Source organism: Podarcis tiliguerta (assembly GCF_965153285.1).
Source record: "Podarcis tiliguerta genome assembly, chromosome: 16".
Classification (NCBI taxonomy): Eukaryota; Metazoa; Chordata; class Lepidosauria; order Squamata; family Lacertidae; genus Podarcis; species Podarcis tiliguerta.
In genome coordinates this window covers 13,544,362-13,571,946 of record NC_139549.1, presented here as the reverse complement: position 1 = coordinate 13,571,946, position 27,585 = coordinate 13,544,362, and the positions used below count along the sequence as shown (strand labels likewise).

General features: G+C 46.4%; 2 protein-coding genes and 1 long non-coding RNA gene across 3 annotated transcripts in view; all 3 read left to right on the top strand.

Annotated features, from left to right (window-relative positions):
- The window catches only part of LOC310667114, a 196,342-nt gene that overhangs the window by 855 nt on the left and 167,902 nt on the right, over nt 1-27,585 (top strand). The window lies entirely within an intron of this gene.
- Nucleotides 10,779-12,850, top strand: LOC310667092 (olfactory receptor 6N2-like). Its single transcript, XM_083418812.1, has 2 exons — nt 10,779-10,905; nt 11,718-12,850. Exon 2 carries the CDS (start codon nt 11,723-11,725, stop codon nt 12,665-12,667), a length of 945 nt encoding a protein of 314 aa, XP_083274938.1. The 5' UTR covers nt 10,779-10,905; nt 11,718-11,722; the 3' UTR covers nt 12,668-12,850.
- Nucleotides 17,311-18,267, top strand: LOC310667131 (olfactory receptor 6N1-like; the record flags this gene model as incomplete). Its single annotated transcript, XM_083418861.1, has 1 exon — nt 17,311-18,267. One exon carries the CDS (start codon nt 17,311-17,313, stop codon nt 18,265-18,267), a length of 957 nt encoding a protein of 318 aa, XP_083274987.1.

Here is a 27,585-nt window from a genome sequence, read left to right as displayed (position 1 = left end):
CCGTAGTAGCTGAAGCTGGGTGCAGGGCAGGGAGTCGGGTGAAGTCAGGAACAGGCATGCAAGCAGGGAGCCAGGGCAGGTCAGGAGCTCAGGCAAGAAAGCAGGACAGGGTTCAGGCAGGATCTAGCAACCAACAATGTTGCTCCCACAACTTGGGACTGGCTGGCATTTATCTGCCCCGAGGCATAGGGCAGCCCCGATCTGGAGGTGAGCACTCCTCCTGCGGGAACTTAGTTCCCTCCGCCTCTCTACCCTGAGCCTCTGCAGCTCAGAAGAAGCTGGAGGGTTACCAGACCCAGAGGCAACCTCATCTTCCTCTGAGGGGGCTGAGAGTGGAGCACCCGCAAGCAATGGGTCCTCCATCCCCTCAGGAGCCAGAGCAGACTCAGCTGGTGCCTGCACCTGAGGATCCAGCACAGGTGAGGACCCTTCAGGCTCATGCCTCAGCCCCGGCTCAGCTGGTTCTGGAGGCGGGGAATCCTGTGCAGGCTGGCATCCCTCAGGTTCAGCATCTGAGTCTGAATCCCAGGCCATCACAGTAGGGCTATCAACTGATCGAAAATATTTTTATGGATTTCATTATAAGAATGCAAGAGCTTGGCTTGAGCATGCCAGTGGCCCGTCGTGTCCAGCATCCTATTCTCCCAGCCGCCAACCAGATGCCCACAAGCCGGACCAGAACACAGCAACAACTCTTGTCCCTTGTGATTCCCAGCAATTGGCATTCAGAGGCATGCTGCTTCCAACAGTGGAGGTCCATGCAGTGGCGTAGCGTGGGTTGTCAGCACCCGGGGCAAGGCAAGTAATTTGCGCCCCCTAACCCGGGGCAAGGCAAGTAATTTGCGGGGGGGGCCCGCTGCACTGTCCCTCCCCCAGATAGTCCCTTGCTCTCTCTCCGCACCGCACCACACGCCTGGCACCCCCCCCACACACACACAGTGGGCGGCGACCCAGCAGCTCGGATCGGATTCGCACAGCCAGCACTGCAGTGAGAGAGAGTGAGTGAGCCAGGTAGGGGCAGAGAGCTGCGAGTGCGAGCGCGCCCCCCCCCAGATGTTGCGCCCGGTGTGGCCGGGCCCCCCCTGCACCCCCCACGCTACGCCACTGGGTCCATGTCTCTTGTTTTTCATTCCCTGCCCCAGTTAATACTCCAGAAACAATAAAACAAACCACAGTAACCTTCACCCACACCAATAATTTGTCCGTTGCCTCTTAACATTGGTGCCCATCTGTCATGACCCTGCAGCCAAAGTTCTCATCTTTGGGGTGAGGCTGAAGTCTCTGAAGCATATGGGGAAGGATACACAGGGTTAGTCCCAGAAGCACTCACAGTGTCTTCTGGGGCAGTGCTCACCCCACCCAAACCGGAGGATGTTGCACTGCCATCCTCTGCCTTAGAGGACTTTGCTGCTGAAGAGCCAGAGAGACCTGAGGCTGCCCTTTTTGTTACAGCAGAAGGTGCCTGGAGAAGGCCCAGTCCTTTAACCAAAGCAACATCTCGCAGAACAAGTGGTGGCAAAAGTTAGCTAGCACTTCCACTGCTGCCACTGCAGCTATATAAGGGCTTATCTTCAGCTTATTTTTTGCTAGAACAATTTCAGAGTTATGTGTTCCCCCAGAACACAGCCTGAACCACATCCCACATCAATACTGAACCTTGTCCCACCTTGCCTTATCTTACATCATGAAAGGGCCTTCGAATCATAGAATTGTCAGGTTGGGAGGTACCCCCAAGCACCATCTAATCCAAAGCATCCATGACAGATGGCCATCCAACCTCTGTTTAAAAGCATCCGATGAAGGATAGTCCACCACTTTCCGAACAAGTCTGTTCCACTGACTTGCACCCTCAGAAAGTTCTTCCTAATGTTTAGTCAGGATCTCATTTCTTGTAATATGAAGCCATTGATTCAGGTGCTACCCTCTGGAGCAGCAGAAAACAAGCTCTCTCCATCTCCCAATATGATAAATGGTCTGGAAACTAAGCCTTATGAGGAAGGGTTGAGGGCACTGGGCATGTTTAGCCTGGAGAAGAGAAGTCTGAGAGGTGATATCTGAAGATCTGAAATATCACATGGAAGATGGAGAAAACTTGGGTTTTTCCTACTCCTCTAGAGGGTATCACTCAAATTAATGGATTCAAATTACAAAAAAAGGATATTCCAACTACCGTATTTTTCGCTCTATAAGACGCACCAGACCACAAGACGCACCTAGTTTTTGAAGGAGGAAAACAAGGAAAAAAATATTCTGAATCTCAGAAGCCAGAACAGCAAGAAGGATCGCTGCGCAGTGAAAGCAGCAATCCCTCTTGCTCTTCTGGCTTCTGTGATAGCTGCGCAGCCTGCATTCACTCCATAAGACGCACACACATTTCCCCTTACTTTTTAGAAGTGAAAAAGTGAGTCTTATAGAGCAAAAAATACGGTAAACTTTAGGAAGAACTTAGTGATGGTGAGAGCTGTTTGACAGTGGAATGAGCTACCTCAGAAGGTGGTGGACTCTTCTTCACTGGAGGTTTTTAAACAGAGGTTGGGTGGCTATTGAGTTGAGATTCTTGCATTTCAGGAGTTGGACTAGATGATCCTTGGGGTCCCTTGCAACTCTCTAATTATATGATTCTAATATCTTCCCCTTCTCCCAGCCCAAAAGGGCAAAGCTTCTCCTCCATTGCTATGCTACCAGATCACCCACATTCAACTGTTGTGGCCACAGTATGATGACAGACATTGCACCAAAAAAATGCCGTTGAACTCAACAGATGCATCACCTGATTTCTGAAATCTTCACAAACGCTTTTGAGATCACACCAGCTCAGCACACCCACTCACTTACTAAGCCTATAGAGATAACACCTGCAAAATAACCCCTTATGAGACCTTCACCCAAAGACACCTAATCTATTTTTCCTTCCTCTGTGGATGGGATCACAAGACTCTCCTCCCAGTCTTCTAATGACTTTGTTTACATGCCTGCCTCTGATTTCCCCAACGTGACCGCAAAGTTTGTTTGGTGTCAGAATAAAGTTTGTTGCAGTATTAATGAGCACAATGAGATAGATAGGGAGGGAGGTAGATAGATGATAGGTAGATAGATAGATGATAGATAGATAGATAGATAGATGATAGATAGATAGATAGGATAGAGATGATAGATAGATAGATAGATAGATAGATAGATAGATAGATAGATAGATAGATGATAGATAGATAGATAGATAGGATAGAGATAGATAGATAGATAGATAGATAGATAGATAGATAGATAGATGATAGATAGATGATAGATAGATAGATAGAGAGATAGATAGAGAGATAGATAGATAGATAGATAGATAGATAGATAGATAGATAGAGATAGATAGATAGATAGATAGATAGATAGATAGATAGATAGATGATAGATATAGATAGATGATAGATAGATATAGATAGATAGATGATAGATAGATAGATAGATAGATAGATAGATAGATAGATAGATAGATAGATGATAGATAGATGATAGATAGATCTGGCATTGTCATCACCTCTGCTTACCAGGAAAGGGGGACATTTGCACATCTCCCTCAAAATGAGGAGCAGGGAGAAGAATACTCCAAAGAACTTCCACTCAAGCTAGAAAGTTAACATTCGGAACAAACGTAGCCTAAAGACACCCTGAAAACTAAGAAAGTCTAGAACTGGGTCACGCTGACATCTGCCCATCAAAAGGTGCAGCCCCCCCCCCCCCAAAAAAATCATTAACTTCCACACATGCTGGGAAGATGAAATTTATCGTGCACACACTGGCCCCAAGATATTCTGATTGTTAAAGAAGTCTGGAACTGGGTGGATCTCAACATCCGTCCACCCTGCAAAACTTAGCCTACTTACACATAAAGTGAAAAGCTGAGATATGTTTTGGGGAGGTATTGTCCTTGCTGCATCTCCAGCATAAAGCAACCTTAGCAAATCCTTTTGTAGACAATCATAAAGGAGTCAAATAGATTCTGAATATTGTTGTCTGTTGCGTAAGTGTTAATTTGAGGTCCGTTGATACCATTGGTATTGAGGCTAAAACACTTTTCCACTGTCTGGGAAATATTGAAAGCTCCAGTTCTTTATTCCAATCCAAGCACCTATCTGATTTCGCCTGGCAATTGATTCCAGACTGCTAGAGCTGCAACACTAAAAATTTGCTCTGGTTCATGTTCCTCCTGTACCAAAATGTACTGGTCCCAGTTCAAGTATGTCCTTTCATGAAACAAACTAGTTTAGCTCAAGTTCATCCAGATGAACTTCTTAGGTCCAAATATTATTAGTATTAGTATTATTGGGAGGGAATTGTCATTTCGGATGATAGAAGGTGCTTTGTTGAAATATAGAATCCACAGGTTCCATGGACAAGCAACAAGATGTCAACAGAAGAAGGTTTGAATTGCCAATAAAATGAAATAAATATGCATAATAAAGTTGATATAATGGATCTCATCAGAAAAATTTGTGAGGTGGGTGGATGTTTCTGATAACAGGTGGATCAATGCAACCAGCACCTATGAAAGTTCTTCAAGAACTTCTGGCCAAATTTCATTTAGAATGTTTATCCCCTTACCTTCTTATGCCTCGTTAATTGCCTTTAGTTAATTACCCCAGAGGGAAGGAATGGAACTGTGATGGGACACATCCCTCATACCAGCCTGACGAAAACTAACTTCATATCCCCCTGTTCCCCACAAACAAGCCACTTGACACACAACTCCCAAGTGTTGATGATGAGAGTCCCACATCCCCCAGAGAAGAAGAGGATGCAGCAAAAACAAATGCATTTAGGGAGGAAATCCCAGAACTGTTTGTTAAGTAACACTTTAGGGATACAACCAAAGATTCCATGGGGTGGGGAGAGAGACTGGAGCTCAGTCAAACATCCATTTTAAAAAAACCAAAGCAGGTGTTGACATGGGGTTGTAGACAACTAAGTCCTACTCACATAAAACCCACTGGAATTGGCAAATCTAAGCTAGTCATGTCAATATACTTCAATGAGTTTCCCTGAGTTTACTGCAGTTTACTTCCCCGAGTTGGCGAGGCTCACTTGATAATGGCAAGAAATAAAGCCCAGTCCTGTAGAATACCCTGCCAATGGAGATTTAGCAGGCACCTTCTGTGCCAACTTTTAAACAGCTGCTGGATACATTTCGGTTCTGCCAGGTCTATGCAAGCAATTAAGAACACACCTTTCCACAATGGTTAGCTGATGTCTGTTTTAAACCATTTTTTAATGGTTTTCAGTATATGGTTGTATATAGTTTTCAATATGCAGTTTTATATATTTTTGTTTAATCAGCTTTTCTATTTTTTATGAAGTAGTGGTATATAAATATTTTTCTATAAATAAATACGTGATGGGTCTAAGTCGGGCTAGCCTTGGATACAACCAGTGGCAGCTACACATCTCAATGTCAGCCCCAGCTGGCACGTCCAATAGGAATGATGGAAGCTGTAGTCCAACAACATCTGGAGGACACAAGGTTGGGGAAGGCAAGGTGGGTTGATGATCTGGCTCTCTGACTTCATATAATGCAATGGAGAGTCAATGGCAGAGCAGCTCTGGAACATAAGAAGAGGCCTGGATCAGACCCATCTGCTCTAGCATCCTGTTTTCATGGTGGTCAACCACATGCCCTGGGGAGAAGCCCACAGGAGGACCTGAGTGCAAGAGCACACTCCTGCCCTGAATTTCCCAGAAAGTGGTATTACTGCCTCCAAGAACAACAACAACAATTATTATTATTATTTATATGCCACCCAGCTGACTGAGTTGCCCCCAAACATTATGGGTGGCTCCTAATAATATATTAAAAACACAATGGAGGTAAACATAGTTGCAATCAGTAGCCTTATCTCCATGAATTGGTCTAATCCCATTTTGAAGCTGTCCATGTTGGTGTTCTTCCTTGCGTCATGTGAGAGGTACCGTATTTTTCACTCTATAAGACGCATCAGACCATAAGACGCACCTAGTTTTTGGAGGAGGAAAACAAGAAAAAAAAATATTCTGAATCTCAGAAGCCAGAACAACAAGAGGGATCACTGCACAGTGAAAGCAGTGATCCCTCTTGCTGTTCTTGCTTCTGGGATAGCTGTGCAGCCTGCATTCGCTCCATAAGACGCACACACATTTCTCCTTACTTTTTAGGGGGGGGAGTGAGTCTTATAGAGCAAAAAATACGGTAATTCCATAGTTTAACTCGGTGTTGTGTGAAGATGCGCCGCCCTACATCTGTCCTAAATATCCCATCACTCAGCTTCTTGGTCACCAAGTGCTAATATTATGAGAGAGAGAGAGAGAGAGAGAGAGAGAGAGAGAGAGAGACAGACAGACAGACAGACAGACAGACAGAAGCTTCCTGCCATCTCCAGTTAAAACAGCCTCAAGTGATAGAGTTGAATAAGACTTGTGACCTTTGAGATTCTCTGCCAATCCCTTTTCGGGGTGCACAGAGTGGATCCTAAGTGGAGCTGCTCAGTCATGGATACAGCTGCTCAACTGTCTCATTCCTTGAGTCAGAGCAACTGAATCTGTATCCACTGCTCATGTCCTGGTTCATGACTAAGGGCTTCCAGATTTCACAGTCCTGCCCCCCTTAGCATTTGCTGATCACCATGGGACTTTTTAGGGTTTGGGATGGGTTTTCAGAAGATGCCTGTGCATGAATTTGTTTTATGTGTGTAGATCAGTGCACACTGACCAATGCCCAGTCTTCGCAGCAAGGCTCTATTCCGGTGGCATGAGTATCACGACGACCAGTAGATTCTTATCTGCCGCAGCCTTCATCCGCCTTCACAGCCATTGTATCTTCCACATGTTCTGCCATTGAGAATTTCTTCGCTCATTCTTTAGCTCTTCCCCTTTGACCTTACAGCCTTGGGTGACCTTGCTGGGAGTACGAGACTCCCGATGGCTTCACTCACAAGGCTCATAGGAACGTGCAAGCCCATTCACCACAACAAGGTGATGATCCAGCAAGTGAGCAATCATAATAGACAATACTAGTGTGTTTGGAGAAACATTCTGACGTGCTAAAGCAGTTTCACAGGTACATATTCCATTTGTACGTGCATGCATATGAACTGAGTACACACAGTGTTCTGGAGCAGTGGTTTCCAGTGAGTTTTGCTGATTTGCCCAACTGGGATAGAAGAACCACTGGAGGTCCAGCTCCATCTTCAACCAAGGGAGGGCATGTTTTCTCTTCTGACCCCAAAGGACCAAACTAACAAAGAACAAAGCCCCTCTCTCTTGAGAGATGAGATGAGATGAGTAGGGAAAAGCGATCGCCACATAAATGGGGACGTCAGATGAGCCCTTCTGGAGCAGACCAAAGTCCTATCTAGTCCAGCATTCAATTCTAGCGGTGGCCAATTAGATATCTCTGGGAAGCCAAAAATAGGGCATGAGGATGATAACACTCTCCTGCTCATAATTCTCAGCAGCTGGGGGCAAAATTCCCCTCACCCTGGAGGTAGCATATAAACCATCACAGCTAGTACCTGTTAGGAACAGACAGCTTCAAAAGCAGCTGGAGACAGACAGGGAAGCAATCTCTATCACCTACTATGCTGTTCCCAAGACAAAGGATAGATCACTGAATGAACAGAAGGAATAGCATGCACCTATGAAGATGCTTTTAGTTTTGTGACTGCTGTCACCATCTGCAGTGATCATACAACTAAACAACAACAAATGAAGGTGCTTCATGCCAGAAACCACCAAGATTTGGAGAAGGCAAATAACACTGTCTCCTTTCCCTAGCTCCTGCAAAAAAATTGTTTGACAGAGAAATATATGATTTCCTTCATGGTGGTAAGCAGTTACACCCATTCATTTGCTCCAGATGTTTATTGTTTCATTTATTTTTTAACTATTTGGAACGGGGGATTCCATTGCTAATGAGATATACATTGGGGTGGAGAAGGATAGTCTAAAGAATGGTGCAACCCAAATTATCTCTTTCCATAGCACAGCAACACTGGAATTCATCAACATCCAGTCAGGCCGAAGATTCAGGACAGACATAAAGTACTTCCTTCACACAGCACATAGTCAAACTATGGAATTAGTTCCCACAAAATGTAATAATGGCCACCAACTTGGACAACTTTAAGAGAAGATTAGACAGGTTTGTGGAAGATAAGGTAGGAAGGAATGAGAGCCAGTGTGGTGTAGTGGTTAAGAGCGGTAGTCTCGTAATCTGGGGAACCGGGTTCGATTCCCCGCTCCTCCACATGCAGCTGCTGGGTGACCTTGGGCCAGTCACACTTCTTTGAAGTCTCTCAGCCCCACTCACCTCACAGAGTGTTTGTTGTGGGGGAGGAAGGGAAAGGAGAATGTTAGCCGCTTTGAGACTCCTGAAGGGGAGTGAAAGGTGGGATATCAAATCCAAACTCTTCTTCTTCCTCTACTCACCATGATGGCTACATTTTCCCTCAACTGCTGAGAACGTTGTGCCTCTTAATCAGGGATGTGCAAACATTTTCTTCCAATATTCATTTGCGCTTTCATCTGGCATTTTACGATCTGGTGTAATTACTTTATTTTGCACAAATCTACCGCTTCACTGTCTTTTGCTGCAGAAATGCACATATTTATAACTTTTCTAATGTAGCACACAACAGGCACACATATCTCAACCATCAAGTAATATTTGCAAATCTTCCTTGCTTGTTCCCTTTCAAAGTTAATGAATTTCCAGAAGGGTTGCCCTGTTAGGGTTGGGGGTTTTTGCGGCAAAAACAACACCATAACAACAAAGTGGCTAGGGCCAACTATGGCTGCAAACCTAACCTTGTCTTCTCAGAAGTAAATTCCATTGAATTTGGTGAGGTATGTGAGGTTAGGATTCCAGCCACTTCTGCAGCTTTGGTTTCTCAATTCAGTATAACCTTGTCATCCTTTTTCTCTTTTTTGTGAGAAGTGAAGAGAACTTCAAATGGGGAAGAAGGACATGAATTTTAATTTAATTTTACTTCTAGAAAGAAGAGTTATGGGTGGTCAAAAATCAGCAGTCAAATCAAGCTGATTCTCCCCATTTTGGCAAATATGTTAGGACTTCAACTGTGGAGCACAGGAAAAAGCTGCAGGTAACAAATATTCCACTTCTTTCCATGTGAAAAGAACAAAAATGAGTGGTGCATTCCTTTTTTTAAAAAAATCACAATAGGAAGCAGATTAAGGTGGAAATGCTAAACCCACTTATCTGGGAGTAATCATCACTGGATTTAATGGGTTTTACATCTGAGTAGACATGGAAGGGACGCGGGTGGCATTGTGGGTTAAAGCCTCAACGCCTAGGGCTTGCCGATCAAAAGGTCGGCGGTTCGAATCCCCGCAGTGGGGTGCGCTCCCGCTGTTCGGTCCCAGCGCCTGCCAACCTAGCAGTTCGAAAGCACCCCTGGGTGCAAGTAGATAAATAGGGACCGCTTACTAGCGGGAAGGTAATTGGCGTTTCTGTGTGCGGCTCTGGCTCACCAGAGCAGCCATGTCACGCTGGCCACGTGATCCGGAAGTGTCTTCGGACAGCGCTGGCCCTTGGCCTCTTTGAGTGAGATGGGCGCACAACCCTAGAGTCTGTCAAGACTGGCCCGTACGGGCAGGGGTACCTTTACCTTTACCTAGACATGGTTAGGACTGCAGTATTGGTGCACATAGGCTGCCCTTGGCAACAAACAACACTTCAGAAACAAGAAAAGCAAAGAGGAAGTTGCATACATCAATGAATATGTAAATAATGTACATTGCTAAACAATTTAGTTATCTCTTGAGAGAGTGAGTTAAAATTTTGATGGTAGAGAACTAAGGGAAAAAGCCTTCACAGCAAAGGATCAAAGGAACAGATGGAAGGAAATTTGCTTGATAGCCCTTTTTTCAACAGATTCCTCCAACTGAATACCAGTTACTGGGGACCACAAGTGGAAAGGGCGCTGTGGCACTCAGGTTGTGCTTTCAGGCTGACCCCAGGATGTTGAAGTAGATGGGCCATCAGCCTGATCCAGCAGGGTTTTTCCCCCTGATGCTCTTGTAAGCTATAAGAGAGCTGTTACTTCTGCAATGAATTAGCTTGGACTGAAAACTTCAAATAGGAGCTGAAGGTTCCATCCCTTCCTGGTTCTCCATCATACCCTGGTGCCCATTGGGACTGGTGGAGCAGAAGGCAGGAAGCCCACCCACAGATGGGACCAGGTCCAATGACAGGCAGGGCAGAGCCAATGATCGGTGGTGCCTACTAATACTAGTTTTGTCCCCATCCTCCTCCATGCTGACTTCTACAAGATACTGAGAATGAGGAGGGGGTAGCTGACAGATGGTGCCATTCCCTAGACCAGTTGCAAGTGAGAAAGCAGGCAAGTAAAGGCAGACTGGGGCAGGCGGGACTGTGGCCCGTTTGCCCATATGGACCAGCCAACACAGGCTTGCACATACTTCCCCATCCTCCTGAGTAGCCTCACATGCAGCTCTGAAACTCCTGCCTGGTTCATCACCTTATCTGTATCAGCGGCCCTTGGAGAATTGGAGAGCCAGACAAGAGCCCCAGTAACAGGTGTGGTGGCCTCTGGTCCTGGGTCAGGGATATCTGGCTCACAGGTGCTGCAGAGATATGCTTGCTACTCTTCACAGACTAAGACTATGGGAACATGGAAAGGAGCACAGTCAGGGGACAGTTCCAAGAGTCAAATAGAGACCAAATTTGACTCTCAAGGCTGAGGTTCCCAACTCCTGACATTTGTAGAGCTTGGTTAGTAGTTAACACATTTAATTCTTCATGTCAACAGAGCTTTTTTTCAGCTGGAACTCACCGGAACTCAGTTCCGGCACCTCTCAGGTGGGCGCCATTGCCATTCTAAGAGAACAAGGGAGGCATTCATGGTGAGTTCTGGCACCTCTTCTTCTCAGAAAAATAGCGCTGCATGTCAAGTATGAAACTTACTTTGATAGCTGAGAATTTGAAGTCTTCCGGGGACAGGCAGTGAAAACTGAAGAGGAATCAGTTCCTGGGAACCTTTCTCTCTCCAACATTTATCTCTGCTTAACTCTCTTTTAGTGGCAAAGGTTGAGAGGGAGGATTGGGGACAATTCACTGCGAAGGAAAGATAAAGTGAGTTACCAGCAGAGTTTCAGGAAAAGGGAGTTGGATGCTTCTGCTTCCTGGTGTGTTAGCTCATGGTGCCCTCCAGCCTGTCTCTGGAGGAGTCTTCAAGACGGATAGTCGGAATCCAGCTTAGGCAAGAGCGATTTATTACCATTGTCGGCTGATTTTTTATTGCAAATGTAACCGAAAGAAAAAAGAAGCAGTGTCAACTCCCATTGACAATAGGAAGGATCAATCAACCCTGATTTAAACATATATATTAATATAGTCAGTCTACATGTCCAAGCAGATAACCAAATGTGATCAGCAATTATAAGATGTGTACTTAAAATGTAGACAGGCCACTAAGATATACAGGTAATTGAGGAAGGGATGGTTGGTATCTATACCTCCAGCTATTGAGTGCAGGTCTTTTACAACCCTAGAGATCAGCATGCAAGAGCTACTTTTGTTTTACTGGCTTTTTAATGTTTATTTTATTATTATTAAACAGTATACATGCTTCACAAGCAAGGGCTACTTTTAATGTGGTCTTCTGCAGCCACTGTCTCTTTCTCTATGCCCATAGTTCAATTTTCTCCTGATCTAGGGGAGATGGAAGTCCTCAACCAGACCGAGGTCACGGAGTTCATCATGGTGGGCTTCCCAAACCTCCAGCGCTTCCACAAACCCCTCTTCCTTTTGCTCCTCCTTGTCTACCTCTTCACCATCTTCGGCAACCTGCTCATTTTCACCATCATCCGCACCGACCCCAAACTCCACACGCCCATGTACTTTTTCATCAGCATCCTGTCCTTCTTAGAGATCTGGTATACAGCCACCACCATCCCAAAGATGCTCTCCAACCTGCTAAGGGAAAGGAAGAGCATCTCCTTTGCCGGATGCCTCCTGCAAACTTATTTCTTCCACTCACTGGGGGCCACTGAGTGCTACCTGCTCACAACAATGGCATATGATCGGTACCTGGCCATATGCAACCCTCTCCGCTACCCATCCATCATGACAACCAAGCTGTGTGTTCAAATGGCTGCTGGGTGCTGGATCTGTGGCTTCATGTGTCCTGTCACTGAAGTCATCTTAGTCTCCAAGCTCCCTTTCTGCGGCCCCAATAAGATCGAGCACATCTTCTGCGACTTCCCACCATTGCTCAGCTTGGCCTGCACCGACACCTCCATCAACGTCTTGGTTGACTTTGCGGTCAACGCCTTCATCATCCTGGTGACCTTCTTGCTCATCATGGTCTCCTATGTGAAGATCATACAGTCCGTCCTGAAGATCCAGGCAGCTGAGAGTCGTGAGAAGGCTTTTTCCACCTGCGCCTCCCACCTGACGGTTGTCCTGCTCTTTTTCGGAAGCATCATTTTTATGTACGTCAGGCTGAAGAAAAGCTATTCTTTGGAATATGACAGAGCATTTGCCGTGATCTATGCCGTCCTCACCCCATTGGTCAACCCAATCATCTATAGCTTGCGTAACCAAGAAATCCTAAGAGCGATAAAGAGGAGGATCAGGATGAATATGGCAGAGCTTCTGTCATGAACTTCACCATCCTCAGCCCATTAGTCAACCCAATTCTCTGCAAAAGAGATGGGAAGCTCAAGGACCAAATGCAGCCCTCCACACCTCTCTTTCTGGCCCTCAGGACTTTCTCAAGGCCACACAACTCCCACATCCACTGTACCAAATGCTAGTCATGCTCAGAGTGGCCCCATTGAAATTATTGGACATGACTAACTTAGTTCTATTAATTTCAACGGGTCTACTCTCAGTAGAACTTAATAGAACAACAATAATAATACTCAGGAGAGTACATGCCACCAGGATTTCCTGGGCTACATACACTATATGTAAGTTTGGGCCCCTGCATCCCACCCCACCCCCCACCCCACAATTTATTGACAAGAACTGCTGCTTGTTTACATATATTAACTTAGCCTAGTCTACCTCATAAGGCTGTCACAAATATAGATATAGAGGGGATGTTCATCAAATTTGCAGATGGCACCAAACTGGGAGGAGTGACTTATACTTCAGAAGATAGAATCAGGATGCAATATGACCTTCCTTAAAAGATTGGAGAACTGAGCCTAAACTAACAAAACTGATTTCAGTTGGGACCAAGAAAATCAAGGCTCTGGAAACCAAGCCTTGTGAGGAATGGTTGAGGCAACTGGGTATGTTTAGCCTGGAGAAGAGGGGACTGAGAGCTGATACAATAACCAGCTTCAAGTATCTGAATGGCTGTCACATGGAAGAGGAGGAGGAGGAGGAGGAGGAGAGGAAGAAGAAGAAGAAGAAGAAGAAGAAGAAGAAGAAGAAGAAGAAGAAGAAGAAGAAGAAGAAGAAGAAGAAGAAGAATTTATTATTTATACCCCGCCCATCTGGCTGGGCTTCCCCAGCCACTCTGGGCACCTTCCAACAAAATATTAAAATACAGTAATGCATCAAACATTAAAATCTTCCCTAAACAGGGCTGCCTTCAGATGTCTTCTAAAAGTCTGGTAGATTGTTATTTGTTATTCTCATCTGGTGGGAGGGTGTTCCACAGGGTGGGTGCCACTACCGAGAAGGCCCTCTGCCTGGTTCCCTGTAACGTGGCTTCTCGCAGTGAGGGAACCACCAGAAGGCCCTCAGCGCTGGACCTCAGATGGACCAAGCCTGTTTTCTGCTGCCCCAGAGGGGAGGACCTTAACCAAAGGATTCAAATTATAAGAAAGGAGATTCCAATGAAACGTTAGGAAGATCTTTCTGAGGACAGTGGAACAGCCGCCCGCAGAAGGTGGTGGACTGTCCTTCATTGGAGGTTTTTAAACGGAGGTTGGATGGCCACCTCTCAGGGATTCCTGCATTGCAGGGGGGGGCTGTACCAGGTGGTCATTTCCAACTCTACAATTCTATTATTCTATAAAAGTGGGGAGGGAAGAAAAATATACACAGCCTTGAACATCTGGGTGAAAAGGCAAGAAACAAATATAGGTTACATTTCTCAGCCGGGGGCACCCTCCCTGTGGAATGCCCTCCCATCAGATGTTAAGGAGATCAATAGCTACACAACTTTTAGAAGACATCTGAAGGCTATGTTTTTATATGTGTTGGAACCACCAGAGGGGATAGTATTCTTGTGGTTGGGTCCTGCTGGCAGGCTTCTTATAAGCATCTGGTTGGCTACTGTGGGAACAGGATGCTGGACTAGATGGGCCAATGTCCTGACCCAACAGAGCTCCTCTTGTGTGCTTTTGTAATATCATTCATGCCTCATGTAAAATTTAGGACCCATGGAAAATTTGGTACCCATATCTTCCAATAATTCCTGGTTGCTGTAAAAACAGTTTTGCTTTCTGTAATTTATTACAGGGCAGTTAAAGGCTGAATTGTAATGTGTTGCCCTGGGCAAGATAAAACAATAACAACTGTATTAAAATAAATATCCATCATTCATCAGCAATGCTAGCTGGAACAAAGAGGAAGCAATCAGAGATACAAGGTGTTTCTCCTTCTGGAGGAGGAAACTTTTAATTAAAGGCACAGTAGCCTTGAAATGTCTAGATACGATTTGCCTATCTGGTGCTGCAATTACTATTTTCACGAAAATATTTGGCTGTCTCTCTCAAAATAGAGAACATGAGGTGTATTCTCAAATGGCTACTTCCATGGGATATATAGGCATAATTTAAGCAACCGTTCTGGTAGCACACATAACTCTCAAAAGCCCACCCACTCCCATTTGTAAACATGAAAAATATCAAAGTGATTGCTTTACAATAATCCCCCCCACACTTGATCACTTTATTTTGTAACATGCCACTTTCTGACCTGGTAAGAGAGGGGGGGGGAACATTTTCACAAACTGGTGCCAAGGGGGTTTCAGTCCAGCCCATTAGGTTTGTAACAATGAGCTCCCGAAGGCCAGATGCAAAATACATACGTAATCCACAGGTAACTCCTGGAATTAGGCAGCCAACCAAGTCCACATTTAAGCCACAGGTTGGAGACCCATTTGATGCCTTCCTGATTTGCTGTTCCCTTGAACCTTTAAATGCTGCAGGAATCCTTGTACGAAATGAGAAGGCAGGTAAGTGCCTACTTTGGAAACGTCAGTGCTCTGGTGCTGAGTTTGCTTTCCTAAAGGGGGTGGGACATATTTTGCATTTATTGTGGGTTTCTAATTGGGAAAGCTTCTGTAGTGGAGTATGCTACGAAAACAGAGCCCTGTTGGGTCAGGACTAAAGGTTCACCTGCAGCAGGTATGGGGAACCTCTGTTCCTCCGGATCACAGCTCCCATCACCTGGAATTCTGCAGCTCCCCCCTCCCAGAACAGGGTTTTTCTGGCTTTTTCAACGGTGTTTCAAATATACACAATTTCACTTAAATGCGCAGTGCCTTGGAACGTAACCCCCATGTAAATTGGGAGTTGCCTGTATTGTTTCAGAAAGTGCAAATTGGGTAAGCTTGCCTTTAAATGTGAATGGAATGGAATTTCTCCCCCATCCTTAGAGCACACACACACATTTTATCCTCACAACAACCCTGCAAGGAAGATGAGGCCAAGACACAAGCATGGTTGGCCCAAGACCACCCAGTGGCCAAACATGGATGGATTCGATACTGGGTCTTCCTGTTGAAGTGTAACACTGTAGACTAAGAGATAGAGCCAGGGCTTTTTTCCCCAGCTGGAACATGCTGGTACAGTGTTCCAGAACATATCAGGGACCCCAGAAGTGGAGGGAGAGACCTGACCAGCCTCAGCAAAGCAGTGTTGCACCTCCCCGAAGGAGACATCCTCTACAGACTCCAGAGAGGATCTTCTCATGAACTGGGGGCACAGCAGGGCTTTGCTGAAGCCAGTGTGGTGTAGTGGTTAAGAGCGGTAGTCTTGCAATCTGGGGAACCGGGTTCACGTCTCCGCTCCTCCACATGCAGCTGCTGGGTGACCTTGGGCCAGTCACACTTCTCTGAAGTCTCTCAGCCCCACTCACCTCACAGAGTGTTTGTTTTGGGGGAGGAAGGGAAAGGAGAATGTTAGCTGCTTTGAGACTTCTTAGGGCAGTGATAAAGTGGGATATCAAAGCCAAACTCCTCCTCCTCCTCCTCCTCCTCCTCCTCCTCCTCCTCTTCTTCTTCTTCTTCTTCTTCTTCTTCTTCTTCTTCTTCTGCCTCCCAGTTAACAGCTGGCTTGTGGGAAAGCCATACCTCAGCTGAGCAAGCCCCATGGAAAAGTAACACAGGAAAATAAAGTAATAAATTCTCTCTCTCTCTCTCTCTCTCTCTCTCTCTCTCTCTCTCGCACACACACACACACACACACATCTATCTATCAATCTATCTAGCTATCTATCTATCTATCTATAGTAAGCAAGGCTAATTAGGTTAATTTCCTCTGAGTTTTTATGCTTGGTGTTTATTTTATTATGATTTATATTGCTTTAAAAAATAGTTTCTTATGCCCAGGACCAGGAAAGAGGAACTGGCTACTGCCCTCATGTTGGGCCAGCATTGGGGATCTGTCAGTTTATCAGTCAGTTGTGGCCCCTGTGCTCATGGCGACAGCTGATGCAGGAGTTGGGTGTGTGAGGAAAGTGAGGTGGTCGTGGCTCAGGTGGCTGCAGCCGTGTAAGCCGTAGCAATGGAGTAGGAAGAGGTGGCATCACCACTGGGGATGGTTAGGGCCTGAATCACACCAGGTTGGGACATGTTAGGCACAACAGTGCAGGGGCGGGGAAGGCAGAAAGGTGAGGCCAAGTAGACCTGGTGCAGCAGCTGAGTATGTGTAGAAGAACAAGAATTGCCTGCAGTGGGTGCAATCTTGCAGGCTCCAGGGATCTGCTTCACCTTTGTATTCCCTGCAGGGAACATGCTGGCAAAGCAATAGCAGCTGGAAAGAAACACACTTTTTCTCCTTCTCCCTGCCCCCTGCCCAACTATATAGAGTTTTTTTAAAATGTGATTAAATATTAAACCCCGGTATAAAGGGCTTATAAAGTTCCTAGTCTTGTGTTCATCAGTGTAGAAAGGGCAGTGAAGTCTTCAGATCCTGGAGTCCTTGGAGTCTATCTTCCCAGCCTTGCGGCAATAATCCATATTCAATGGCTCCTTTTGATGTGCAGGTATTCTGTTGCCACTGTCTCTTTTGCACAACTCTACTTCCACAACTCACATTTCTCCAGATCAGCTTCTAGAGGAGATGGGAATCCTCAACCAGACCGAGGTCACAGAGTTCATCATGATGGGCTTCCCCAGCCTCCAGCCCTTCCGCAAGCCCCTCTTCCTTTTGCTCCTCCTCGTCTACCTCTTCACCATCTTCGGCAACCTGCTCGTTTTCACCATCATCCGCACCGACCCCAAGCTCCACACGCCCATGTACTTTTTCGTCAGCGTCTTGTCCTTCTTGGAGATCTGCTACACAGCTGCCACCATCCCAAAGATGCTCTCCAACTTGCTCAGTGAGAGGAAGCGCATCTCGTTCTCCGGCTGCCTCCTACAGATCTATTTCTTCCATTCGTTGGGGGCCACCGAATGCTACCTGCTCACCGTCATGGCTTACGACAGGTACCTGGCCATCTGCAGCCCGCTGCGCTACCCAGCCGTCATGACGTCCAAGCTGTGCGTCAGATTAGCTGCCAGCTGCTGGGTCTGCGGCTTGCTAGGCCCCATAGCCGAAATCGTCTTGGCTTCCAAGCTCCCTTTCTGCGGACCCAACAAGATCGAGCACATCTTCTGCGACTTCCCACCGCTCCTCAGCTTAGCCTGCACCGACACCTCGGTCAACGTCCTGGTCGATTTCACAGTCAACGCTTGCAAGATCCTGGCAACCTTCCTGCTGATCATGACGTCTTACCTGCAGATCATCAGGGCCATCCTTCGGATCCGCTCGGCCACCGGCCGGAAGAAAGCCTTTTCCACATGTGCCGCGCACCTCACTGTGGTCGTGATCTTCTTCGGGAGCATCTTGTTCATGTACGTCCGACTGACGAAAAGTTACTCCTTGGATTATGACAGAGCGCTGGCTGTTGTATACGCTGTCCTGACCCCTTTCCTTAATCCGATTATCTACAGCCTGCGGAACAAAGAAATCAAGGCGGCCTTAAAGAGAACGTTCCACTGCCAGAAAATAATGACTAGAGAAATGGAGCAGCCTTAAGGGAGCAGGGCTGGAAGTAAGGCTGAAGTAAGTAGGGAGAACACCAAGGCTTTGCTCACACACACACACATCCAAGGGCTGTGTGCCTTTAACAGTTCCATGATTGCCCCACTGAAAATCTAGAATCAACTATTCGGCGTAGGCCGAGGAGGCTAGTCAGGAGAGCAAAGCAGGGCAGGGCTCTGCCCATATATCTTTCTGCACCCCAAAATCCAAAGCTCTGGCCCAGCAGTCCTGTGCGACATCTGCAGTTTCCTATTATCCAAGGATTCCCTGGATTTTCTGCAGGCCAATCACAGCTATGCACAGCACAGCCAATCACAAGCCTCACTTACGGCCAGCAGGTTCACCCGTGTCTGTGGAAGTGGAGGAACAGGTGGAATTCTAGGGTGAGTCAAGCCCCTAAGAGGCTCCCCTCTCAGTGGGAGGGTTAAGGGGGCTGTGAGGGAGAAGTGGGGTGAAAGAAAGACAAGAGAGAGAGCAACTGGCATGAGGAAAGGGCAACAGGGAAAGCAGGTGAGAAGCTTCAACCCAGAGGGGGAGGAATTGAAGTTATCAGGGGTGGTTAGGAAAGCTGAGGGAGCAGAAATCCTCCAGTGGTGGACTTGAGGGAGTAGGGTTTCCAATAAGGCAAGGAACCTTTGCAAAGGGAAGGTTGTGGGAGACTTATTGTGGGGTACTTACCTGAGGAAATAAAACATACAAATCATGGGGTCCATGATTATAAGGTAGTCCCTGACTATCCTTGGGAGTGATGATGGGGTTGGGGTGTGACTGGAAGCTAATTAATAATAATAATCTGAGCACAGAATCCAAATAATAATTACATTCTTATCTATGCATTCACAAGTTAGTTCGGTTCACTTAAAAATGTGGACCAAACAAGATTATCTTCCATCTTTACTACCTCCCCACCCCACACCCCACACCCCTACAAAGACTCCCCAGAGCTCTGTCCATGGTCCTGATGCCACTCCTAACGTGAACTGCCTGCCCATTTCTGCTTCCTATCTAAAATTACTTCAGTCAACCCTTTTCAAGAATTGAAGCTCTTATCCACCTCTGGTCAATGGCTTTTCTGGTGGTCTCAGCCTGGAACAGGACACATTCACAAACGAATGAGCAGTTTGGTTTAAAATATATATATATTTAATAAAACGTTAGCTTGAAACAGTATTATTGAACATTTTAAAGAAAAGCACATTTACGTGTACTTCAGTTCCCATACTTGGAGCATCTAAATATCACTGGGGAGTAGTTTATGTCAACAGGAGCATTTCAAAGATGGCAGAGCAAATGCGAATGGATTTGGGTGTGGCGAACAGAGCCTAGGTTTCCACAGTCTAGCAGTCAGTAACGCAGGGTTGTGTTGGAAGGACACAGCTGCCCAGAAAAAGGATCGGCTGGGTACGACCCCTGGAACCAGGCCTCCACAACCACACAAAAATCCCCACATCTCATCAAGAAGCCTTGTGCCTCTAAGGAAACAGAATCATCAGGAAATGGCCAGAGGACAGTCCTCTATGTCCACATAACAGGTCAAATTGAATACTGCAAGCAGATGTTGATAATGTAACCACTAAGGGTGAGAGTTGCTCAGAGGCCAGCCCTTTACGTCCAGATCAACAGCAATGATGATTGCTGTGAAGACCCTGTAATGACAGCAAAACTTTCTGAGCACCACAAGAACAGGCAATAAATAAACTCCCTGGAGAAGGAGGACAAGTCAGAGCTCAGCTCCAATGATTGCTAAACAGGCAGCAGTGAAATTGGTGAGGGTTTTTAATAAGACTGATCGGCTGCAGATGAGATTCATGGGATGTTGGCCAAGCTATCCCAGTCATTAGGCAGGGTGAAGCCACTTCCTCAGGTGGCGGAATCCCCCCCAGCTGGCATACCCACAGATGACCTGGCTGCCCAGCTGCCTCTGCCAGTGGCAGAGAAGCAGCATCACCGCCAGCTTTGATTTTGAGCAAGATCGTGTCCATTTGGGGTGAGATCTCACCCCAAATCAGTGCCATCTTGCTTGGAATCTGCACCAATGGTGGTAGTGCTTACTTCTCCACTGGTGGCAGATACAGCAGGCAACAATGCAGTGGCAACAATGCAGAAGGAGCAAGTAGGGCATGGCAGGAGCAGCGGCAGGGCAGGGCAGCATTTCCCATTTTGCCTCAAGTGGGAAAACCAGACACATCAGCCCTGGGTGTTGGCCAAAGCTTCCAAGACCACATAAGTGATGTGAGATAAGCTGCAAGGTGGCTTCCTCTGGGGGGTCACCATATAAGGCCTCTATAACTACCGCATGGAAGATAGAATGAACTAATTGGTCTTCTACAGTGATGAATAGGTGTTTGTTTGCAGGAAGAAATGAGTGCCACAAACAGGCAGGTTAAAAAAAAGGGCAATAGCTCCGTGGTGATTGTTGTTGTTATCATCATCATTTTATTTATTTGCTGCTCATATGACTGGGTTGCCACCAGCCACTCTGGGGAGCTCCCAACAAAATATTAAAAACACAATAAAACATCAACCATTAAAAACTTCCCTGAACAGGGCAGCCTTCAGACGTCTTCTAAAAGTCAAACAGTTGTTTATCTGGTTGACATCTGGCAGGAAGGCATTCCATAGGGTGGCTGCCAATACTGAGAAGACCCTCTGCCTGGTTCCCTGTAGTTCCCTGTAGCTTCACATCTTGCAGTGAGGGAACCACCAGAAGGCCCTCATCCCCGGCATCTTCAGGCTGGGTTGAAAGAGACTCCTGCCCGAAATCCCAGACACCCGCTGCCAGGCAGTGTGGACAATACTGAGTTGGATAGGCCAATGGTCTGGTGCAGCTTCCTATATTCCTAAGGGGCTGGAGATGTTTCCACATCATTGTAATGGGTGGCAATTCATGCAAGAAAAGCCATTGCAATGGGAATCCCACCGATGGGAGGGGGAAAGGAAATCCCCAAGCTGAAAGCACAAAAACCCACCCACTCCAGTATCTCAGAGCTGCTTGCTGAGTTTGCGCACTTGTCTCTCGCGGGCCTCAAAAGCTATCTTGGCATCCATCAGCTCGGCCAGAGCCTTGCGCATTGCCTCCATCTCCTGCTCTGCCTGCTCGTAGTTCTGGGCCAGCTCCCGGTTCTCCTGCTGCAGCTGCTCAAGGATCAACGTGACGTCCTGGTTCTGCCGCCTGCAGCGGTTCTTGAGCTGCTCTGCTTCAGCAAGCAAGGTCTCCACCGTCTTCATCATGGACTCAATCTGCTCCCTGGACATCGCTGCAAAAGGGGAACATGAATATTTCGCCTAATTCTTTTAGAAAGAGGAGCTCTTGGGTCAGATCAAGGAGCCACCAAGTCGGTTTGGCCTGGTCCATTAGAGCAAATGAGGCACTGCCCTACCAAAGCTCAGCCAGCTCAGCCAGACCCCATATTCCTGCCTTCGTACTAACAACCAGTCACTGCAGATGGTGCTGCCTGTCAGCTCCTTCCTCCTTAGAATACATTCACACACCATACATCAGGCTTCCTCAGCCTCGGCCCTCCAGATGTTTTTGGCCTACAACTCCCATGATCCCTAGCTAGCAGGACCAGTGGTCAGGGATGATGGGAATTGTAGTCTCAAAGCAGCTGGAGGGTCGAGGTTGAGGAAGCCTGCCATACATTGAAAGCACAATGATTCCACTTTAAAGAGGCATGGCTTCCCGCAAAGAATTATGGGAGCTGTGGTCTGTTAAGAATGCTGAGAGTTGTTAAGAGGCCTCTATTTCCTCCCCCCTCTCCCTGAAAAAAACTACGATTCCCAGAGTGCCCTGGGAAGGAGGGTTGGTTGGTAAACAACTCTCAGCAAGAGCCAGTGACAGGCAGAGCCACTAATTATAGTTTTGTCTCCATCCTGCTCCTCTCTGCCAAGTTCTACAAGGAGCAACACTGAGACTAAGGAGGAGGAGGAGGAATCTGGCAGGCAGGGCCATCGCTTGGTTTGGTTATAAGAAAGAAGGCAAGCAGTTGGGGGTTTACTGAGGACAGGCTGATGCTGGTGGAGCAGTGCCCCACTTGTCCTAATGGACCAGACTCCACTGCAGATCAGTGCAAGCAATCCACTAGTCCAGAACTGGCTGCGGATCTCCAAGATCTTAGACAGAGAGAAGCTTCCTGCTGCTTGATCCTTTTAAAAGGAGATGCCAGCTGGGATTGAAGCTGGGACCTTCTGTATACAAAGCAGATTGAACTATGGTCCCTGCCCTGGAACTGATACCACAACAGCACAGGTTCAGTATTGTCTGCTCTGACCAGCAACCACTCCCCAGGACCTCAAGCAGAAAGAGAGTCTCTCCCAGCATCCTGCCACCTGACTTTTTAAACTAGAAATTCTGGAGACTGAGCTTAATACTTTCTACATGCAAAGTGTCTCCCTTCCACGGTGCTTTTGTCTCTTCCCAACTAAGAAGATCTCCAGGATCTGACAGGGATCGTTCTCATAATTTGCTCTCAGGTCTTTGTAACTTGAGATGCCAGGGATTGAACCCAGAACCTTTTGCAGGTGTCCTGCCACTGAGCTAACCAGCCCTTCCCTCAGGCCCGAGGCAGTTTCAGTTTTTATAAGACAGTGTCAGTTCTTTGACTTGAAAGAAACCAAAAGACATGGAAGGCTCTTTAAGAGTGGTCCAGTAAACTACAGATATGCCATATTCTGCAACTGTTGAATTTCCCAGTTGATGCTGAAAGGCAGTCCCACATAGAGCAGATTTAATTAGAGTGACATTATTATAATAATTATTATTAATAAGCATATTAGTTCCCTTTTTTTTACAAAAGTAACTCAGAGACTCGCACCAATAATTAAAAAATAATGAACCTGTCAATTATGATACTCCCAGTTTCTCAGGAAAACATCTGTTCACATTTCTGCAGTGGTGTGTGATTCTTTCTTTGAATAAAAGCAACGTAGTGGAAGGTTGTCAGTATTTTAGTGAGAAGAATTTCTCCTCATGGGCATATTTTTCTATGTAGCTTTGGCTGATACCTTTGCACAAGAATTCTCTCTAACTAAATGCATTTCTGTATGCTATTTTCACTAATGTATGACCTGTGGAAAGACAGGCAGACATAGTTGGTTAGAGAACTTCACTGTAAAATTCAGAGAATTTTACAAGGTAGCTTTGTTTGGGTTCACATATTGATTTGAGAAGTGCAAATCAGGTCGTTTCTCATTCAAACGCAAACAAAATTATAATTCTCCTCCATCCCTACATTGACATCTACCAAGGAGAGGGGGGGCGGTTTATGGCTATAAAGCAGAAGGCATCACATTATGGGCTACTCTTCCCTGCCCCCCAACACACCTCAGGTCTTGCCCCTCAGGAAAAGCTGCTCACTCACCAGCTGGGCTGCAGGAAGGCCTGAAGTAAGAGTTGAAAGAGAAAAATCCGTCCAGCTTTCCTGCTTAAGACACTCAACCTAAGCAACTGGGTCTGTGTAAAGATGGGGCCTCGACTCCTTCCACACTGTCAGGCCACGGGAGGGGTGCTTGATCGATCAGCTCATCAACATGAGGGTCCCTGAGTTTTCCCAGACAGCGACACGGAAGCAGATGCAAAGGATTGAGGAAAGGGATTAAGGCAAGCTAAATCCAGCTGAACATTCAGAGGCTTTACTGCCTGCCTGCTCTCCCGACAATCCGCGGCCAGAGCCTTGACTCCGGTTAGGGAGGAATAAAAGCAAGAACCATTGCCTCTTTTCCTTGGAGAATGCTCAGATCCTCTAGCTCCCCAGAATGCTCCGGGATCTGGGGAGATCTCAAGCAAAGCAATAGCAGAGCATCCTTCCGCCTGGAAGTGAATGAGGCAGGTAAACAAAGGATTCCTTCACTCTCTGTGCAAAATGAGAAAAGCGGTCTCCTTAGGGCAGTGGGGCCTGTACAAATTTTTTGAGGACTGTGACATTCGCAGGGAAACCAAAATGCTTGTTTGCTATTGTACGACCAACCTTACTGTATGCTTGTGAAACATGGGCCGCTTATAAACGTCATCTCCAACTCCTCGAAAGATTCCATCAACGGTGTCTCTGAAAAATTTTACACATCACTTGGGAATACAGGCAAACAATGCCAGTGTACTGGAAGAAGCAAAGATCACCAGTGTTGAAGCAATGATTCTTCAACATCAACTTTGTTGGACTAGTCATGTTGTTTGGCTGTCTGATCATCATCTTCCAAAGCAACTACTCTATTCTGAACTTAAAATGGAAAGCGTAATGGTGGTGGTCAACAGAGGTTCAAAGACTCTCTCAAGGCAAATCTTTAAAAATGAAGTACAAACACTGACAACTGGGAAACACTGGCCTGTGAGCGCTCCAATTGGAGAACAGCCTTTACCAAAGGTGTCATGGGTTTTGAAGATGCTCGAACTTAGGACGAAAGAGAGAAACGTGCTAAGAGGAAGACACACTTGGCAAACCCTCACCATGATCAACTCCCATCCAGAAACCTCAGTCCCCACTGTGGAAGGATGTGTGGATCCAGAATTGGCCTCCACAGTCTCTTACGGACTCGCTGTTAAAACCGTGTTTATGGAAGACAATCCTACTTGGCTATGAGTGATCACCTAAGAAGAAGAAGCCACTTTGCCCCACCCACCAAGCAGCCCTTTCAGTCCAAGGGCTGCATTCCTTAGTCAGCAGCCTTCTAAAGGCCACATGCTGAGGGGGGCAAAGGATTCAACTCTTATAATAAATAATAATAATAATAATAATAATAATAATAATAACAACAACAACAACAACAACAACAACAACAACAACAACAACAATAATAATAATAATAATAATTTATTTATATCCCGCCCTCCCCAGCCAAAGCCGTGCTCAGAGCGGCTAACAACAATAAAGGTAACACAGCATTCTAAAATCAATTCATTTTAAAAATCAAACCAGAATCAATGGCAACCATTGGGCTAGAGTTCTATGAGGATTACCAAAGGAGGGGGTCAGACTGTGCCTTGGCCAAAGGCCTGGTGGAACAGCTCTGTCTTGCAGGCCCTGCAGAAAGATGTCAAGTCCTGCAGGGCCCTAGTCTCTTGTGACAGAGCGTTCCACCAGATCAGGGCCACAGCCGGAAAAACCCTGGCTCTGGTTGAGGCCAGCCTAACCTCCCTGTGGCTCGGGACCTCCAAGATGTTTTTGTTTGAAGACCGTAAGGTCCTCTGTGGGACATACCAGGAGAGGTGGTCCTGTAGGTACGAGGGTCCTAGACTGTATAGGGCTTTAAAGGTTAAAACCAGCCACACTCACAAGTCAGATGGTTTCACGGACCGGTTGGGCGCAGAGGAATGGTAGGAGCAACCAGCTGGGGAACCCCCCAAGAGCAGAAGGCTCAGAGCCAGGGGAGTGGTGGTGGGACGACAATGAGTGGTCAGAGAGAGAATAGGGAGAAGACTAGGAAGCGGAAGTGTCAGAAGCTGAAGGAGTAACAGGGCTTAGTGAGCAGGGGGAGTCTGTGGCAGAGAGAAGTCCAGAATCAGAGGCAAAGGCAAAGGCAGAAACAGAAGCAGGAGAGGAGGAGGAGGGAGGCCAAGAGACAGAGATGGGTCTGACTGCTGAAGAGGCACGGGTGTCTCCCCTTCCTGCTGCAACAAGCTCCCCTCCTGCCTGGTCTCCCAGAACCAGGAGAGGCATGAAGAGGGCAGGGGGAAAGAGAGCTTCACGCAGGGGCAGTCTCAGATTGCTTGGGGAAAACCTGGAGAGGAGGGGACTTAGGCAGCTGTGGGGAGGCAGGGGCCTTCAGTCTCTGCAACTGCTTCATGGGGGCAAGACCTGCCAGAGATGAGTTGCTGTGCTCATTAGGCCTGACACTCCTGTGCAGATCCTGTTTTTGCTAATAAAGAGTTAACTCCACTTGCTCAGGGTAATTTACTGCTGGCTTGCTCCTCTCAGATGGGCCTCTCTCCCTCCAGAACACTAATTGACTAGAAGTGCTCAACTTGCAGTAACATAAATTGTTTTTGCACATGGAGGTGTTTTTTTAATTGCTTTTACATGTGAGAGCATTTTTTTATTTTGTGTGTATGTTTTTTAATGGTTATAATTGTTTTTTCCATATGAAATGGCGCAATTGTTTTTACGGCTGCTGTTTTTGTTGTGAAATCGCTTTGGGATATTTTTACGGGAAGAGATTCGTTGAATTAAATAGATTTTTTAAAAAAAGTTGTACCAATACATGGCAATATGCAAATGGTGTGCGAATCAACATTCCCTTCTGTTTTTACTCTCTCTCTCTCTTTTAGCATGCTTTGTTGGCTGCTTTGATGACACAATCCCCTTTCTGAGAGGATTTCTGTTCTCTGCAACCACCCACTCTGACTTCTCTCTCTTTCTCTCTTGCTCTCTCCAGCTGGAGCATGCTCCCAAACTCTAAAAGCACCCTTCGGTAATCTTCCTAGTCTTTCTGCTCTGCCACCTTTACAATCCCATTATCCCTGGCCATTAAGAGAGAGAGAGAGAGAGAAAGAATCTATTTACCTATCTATGGAGAGAGAGAGAGCTCTTTGCCCCAGGAAGGGCTTATCTTTCAGGGCTTCCTCTTTTGCTAGCTACCTAGGAATAGCTCCATCGATTTACGTTTACATCCAGGGAAATGGATCCCTATCACACTCGGCCTCAGGAATCCTCCAGTGACTTCACAGGCTGTTTCAGAAGAGGAGGGGGGCTGAGCTGTATATGAATAAATAAATTATTATTATTATTATTATTATTATTATTATTATTATTATTATTATTATTATTTTATACCCCACCCATCTGGCTGGGTTTCCCCAGCCACTCTGGGTGACTCCCAACAAAATATTAAAAACCCAATAAAACATCAAACATTAAAAACTTCCCTAAACATCGCTGTTGGTGATGAGGGGGAATATTGTGGTGTTTTGTAAACTGATGGTCAAGAAACTCACCCAGCTCAAGGGGTTAAATCTGGCCCTCTGGGCCTTTCTGAGTGGCCCTCAAAACTCTCCTCAGACCACAACCCCTCACTGGGCCTGCTTCACACCCAAGTGTTCTTACCAGGTTCAATGGTGTCCACAGTTAGCACCCAGGTAAATAGACTTGGTTGCCTGGATGGAGGTCAAAGGATGGTGTGTGGGGATGTAAACTATCCTACACACCAAGGCAAAATTTGCATTTCTAGCTCTGCCTACTTTTGCCTCTTGCCCCACCCACCACCAATATGTGGCCCTCAGGATGTCATGGCCCTTGAAAAATAATTCCCCATGCCTGTTGCAAACTATGGGTGACTTCTTTTTGTTGTTGCAAAAATTAAAATGGGCCTTTCTAAGCGTGT

Excerpts from the sequence above, each read along its gene's own strand:
- LOC310667092 (XM_083418812.1), top strand. The coding sequence starts at position 11,723 with ATGGAAGTCCTCAACCAGACCGAGGTCACGGAGTTCATCATGGTGGGC.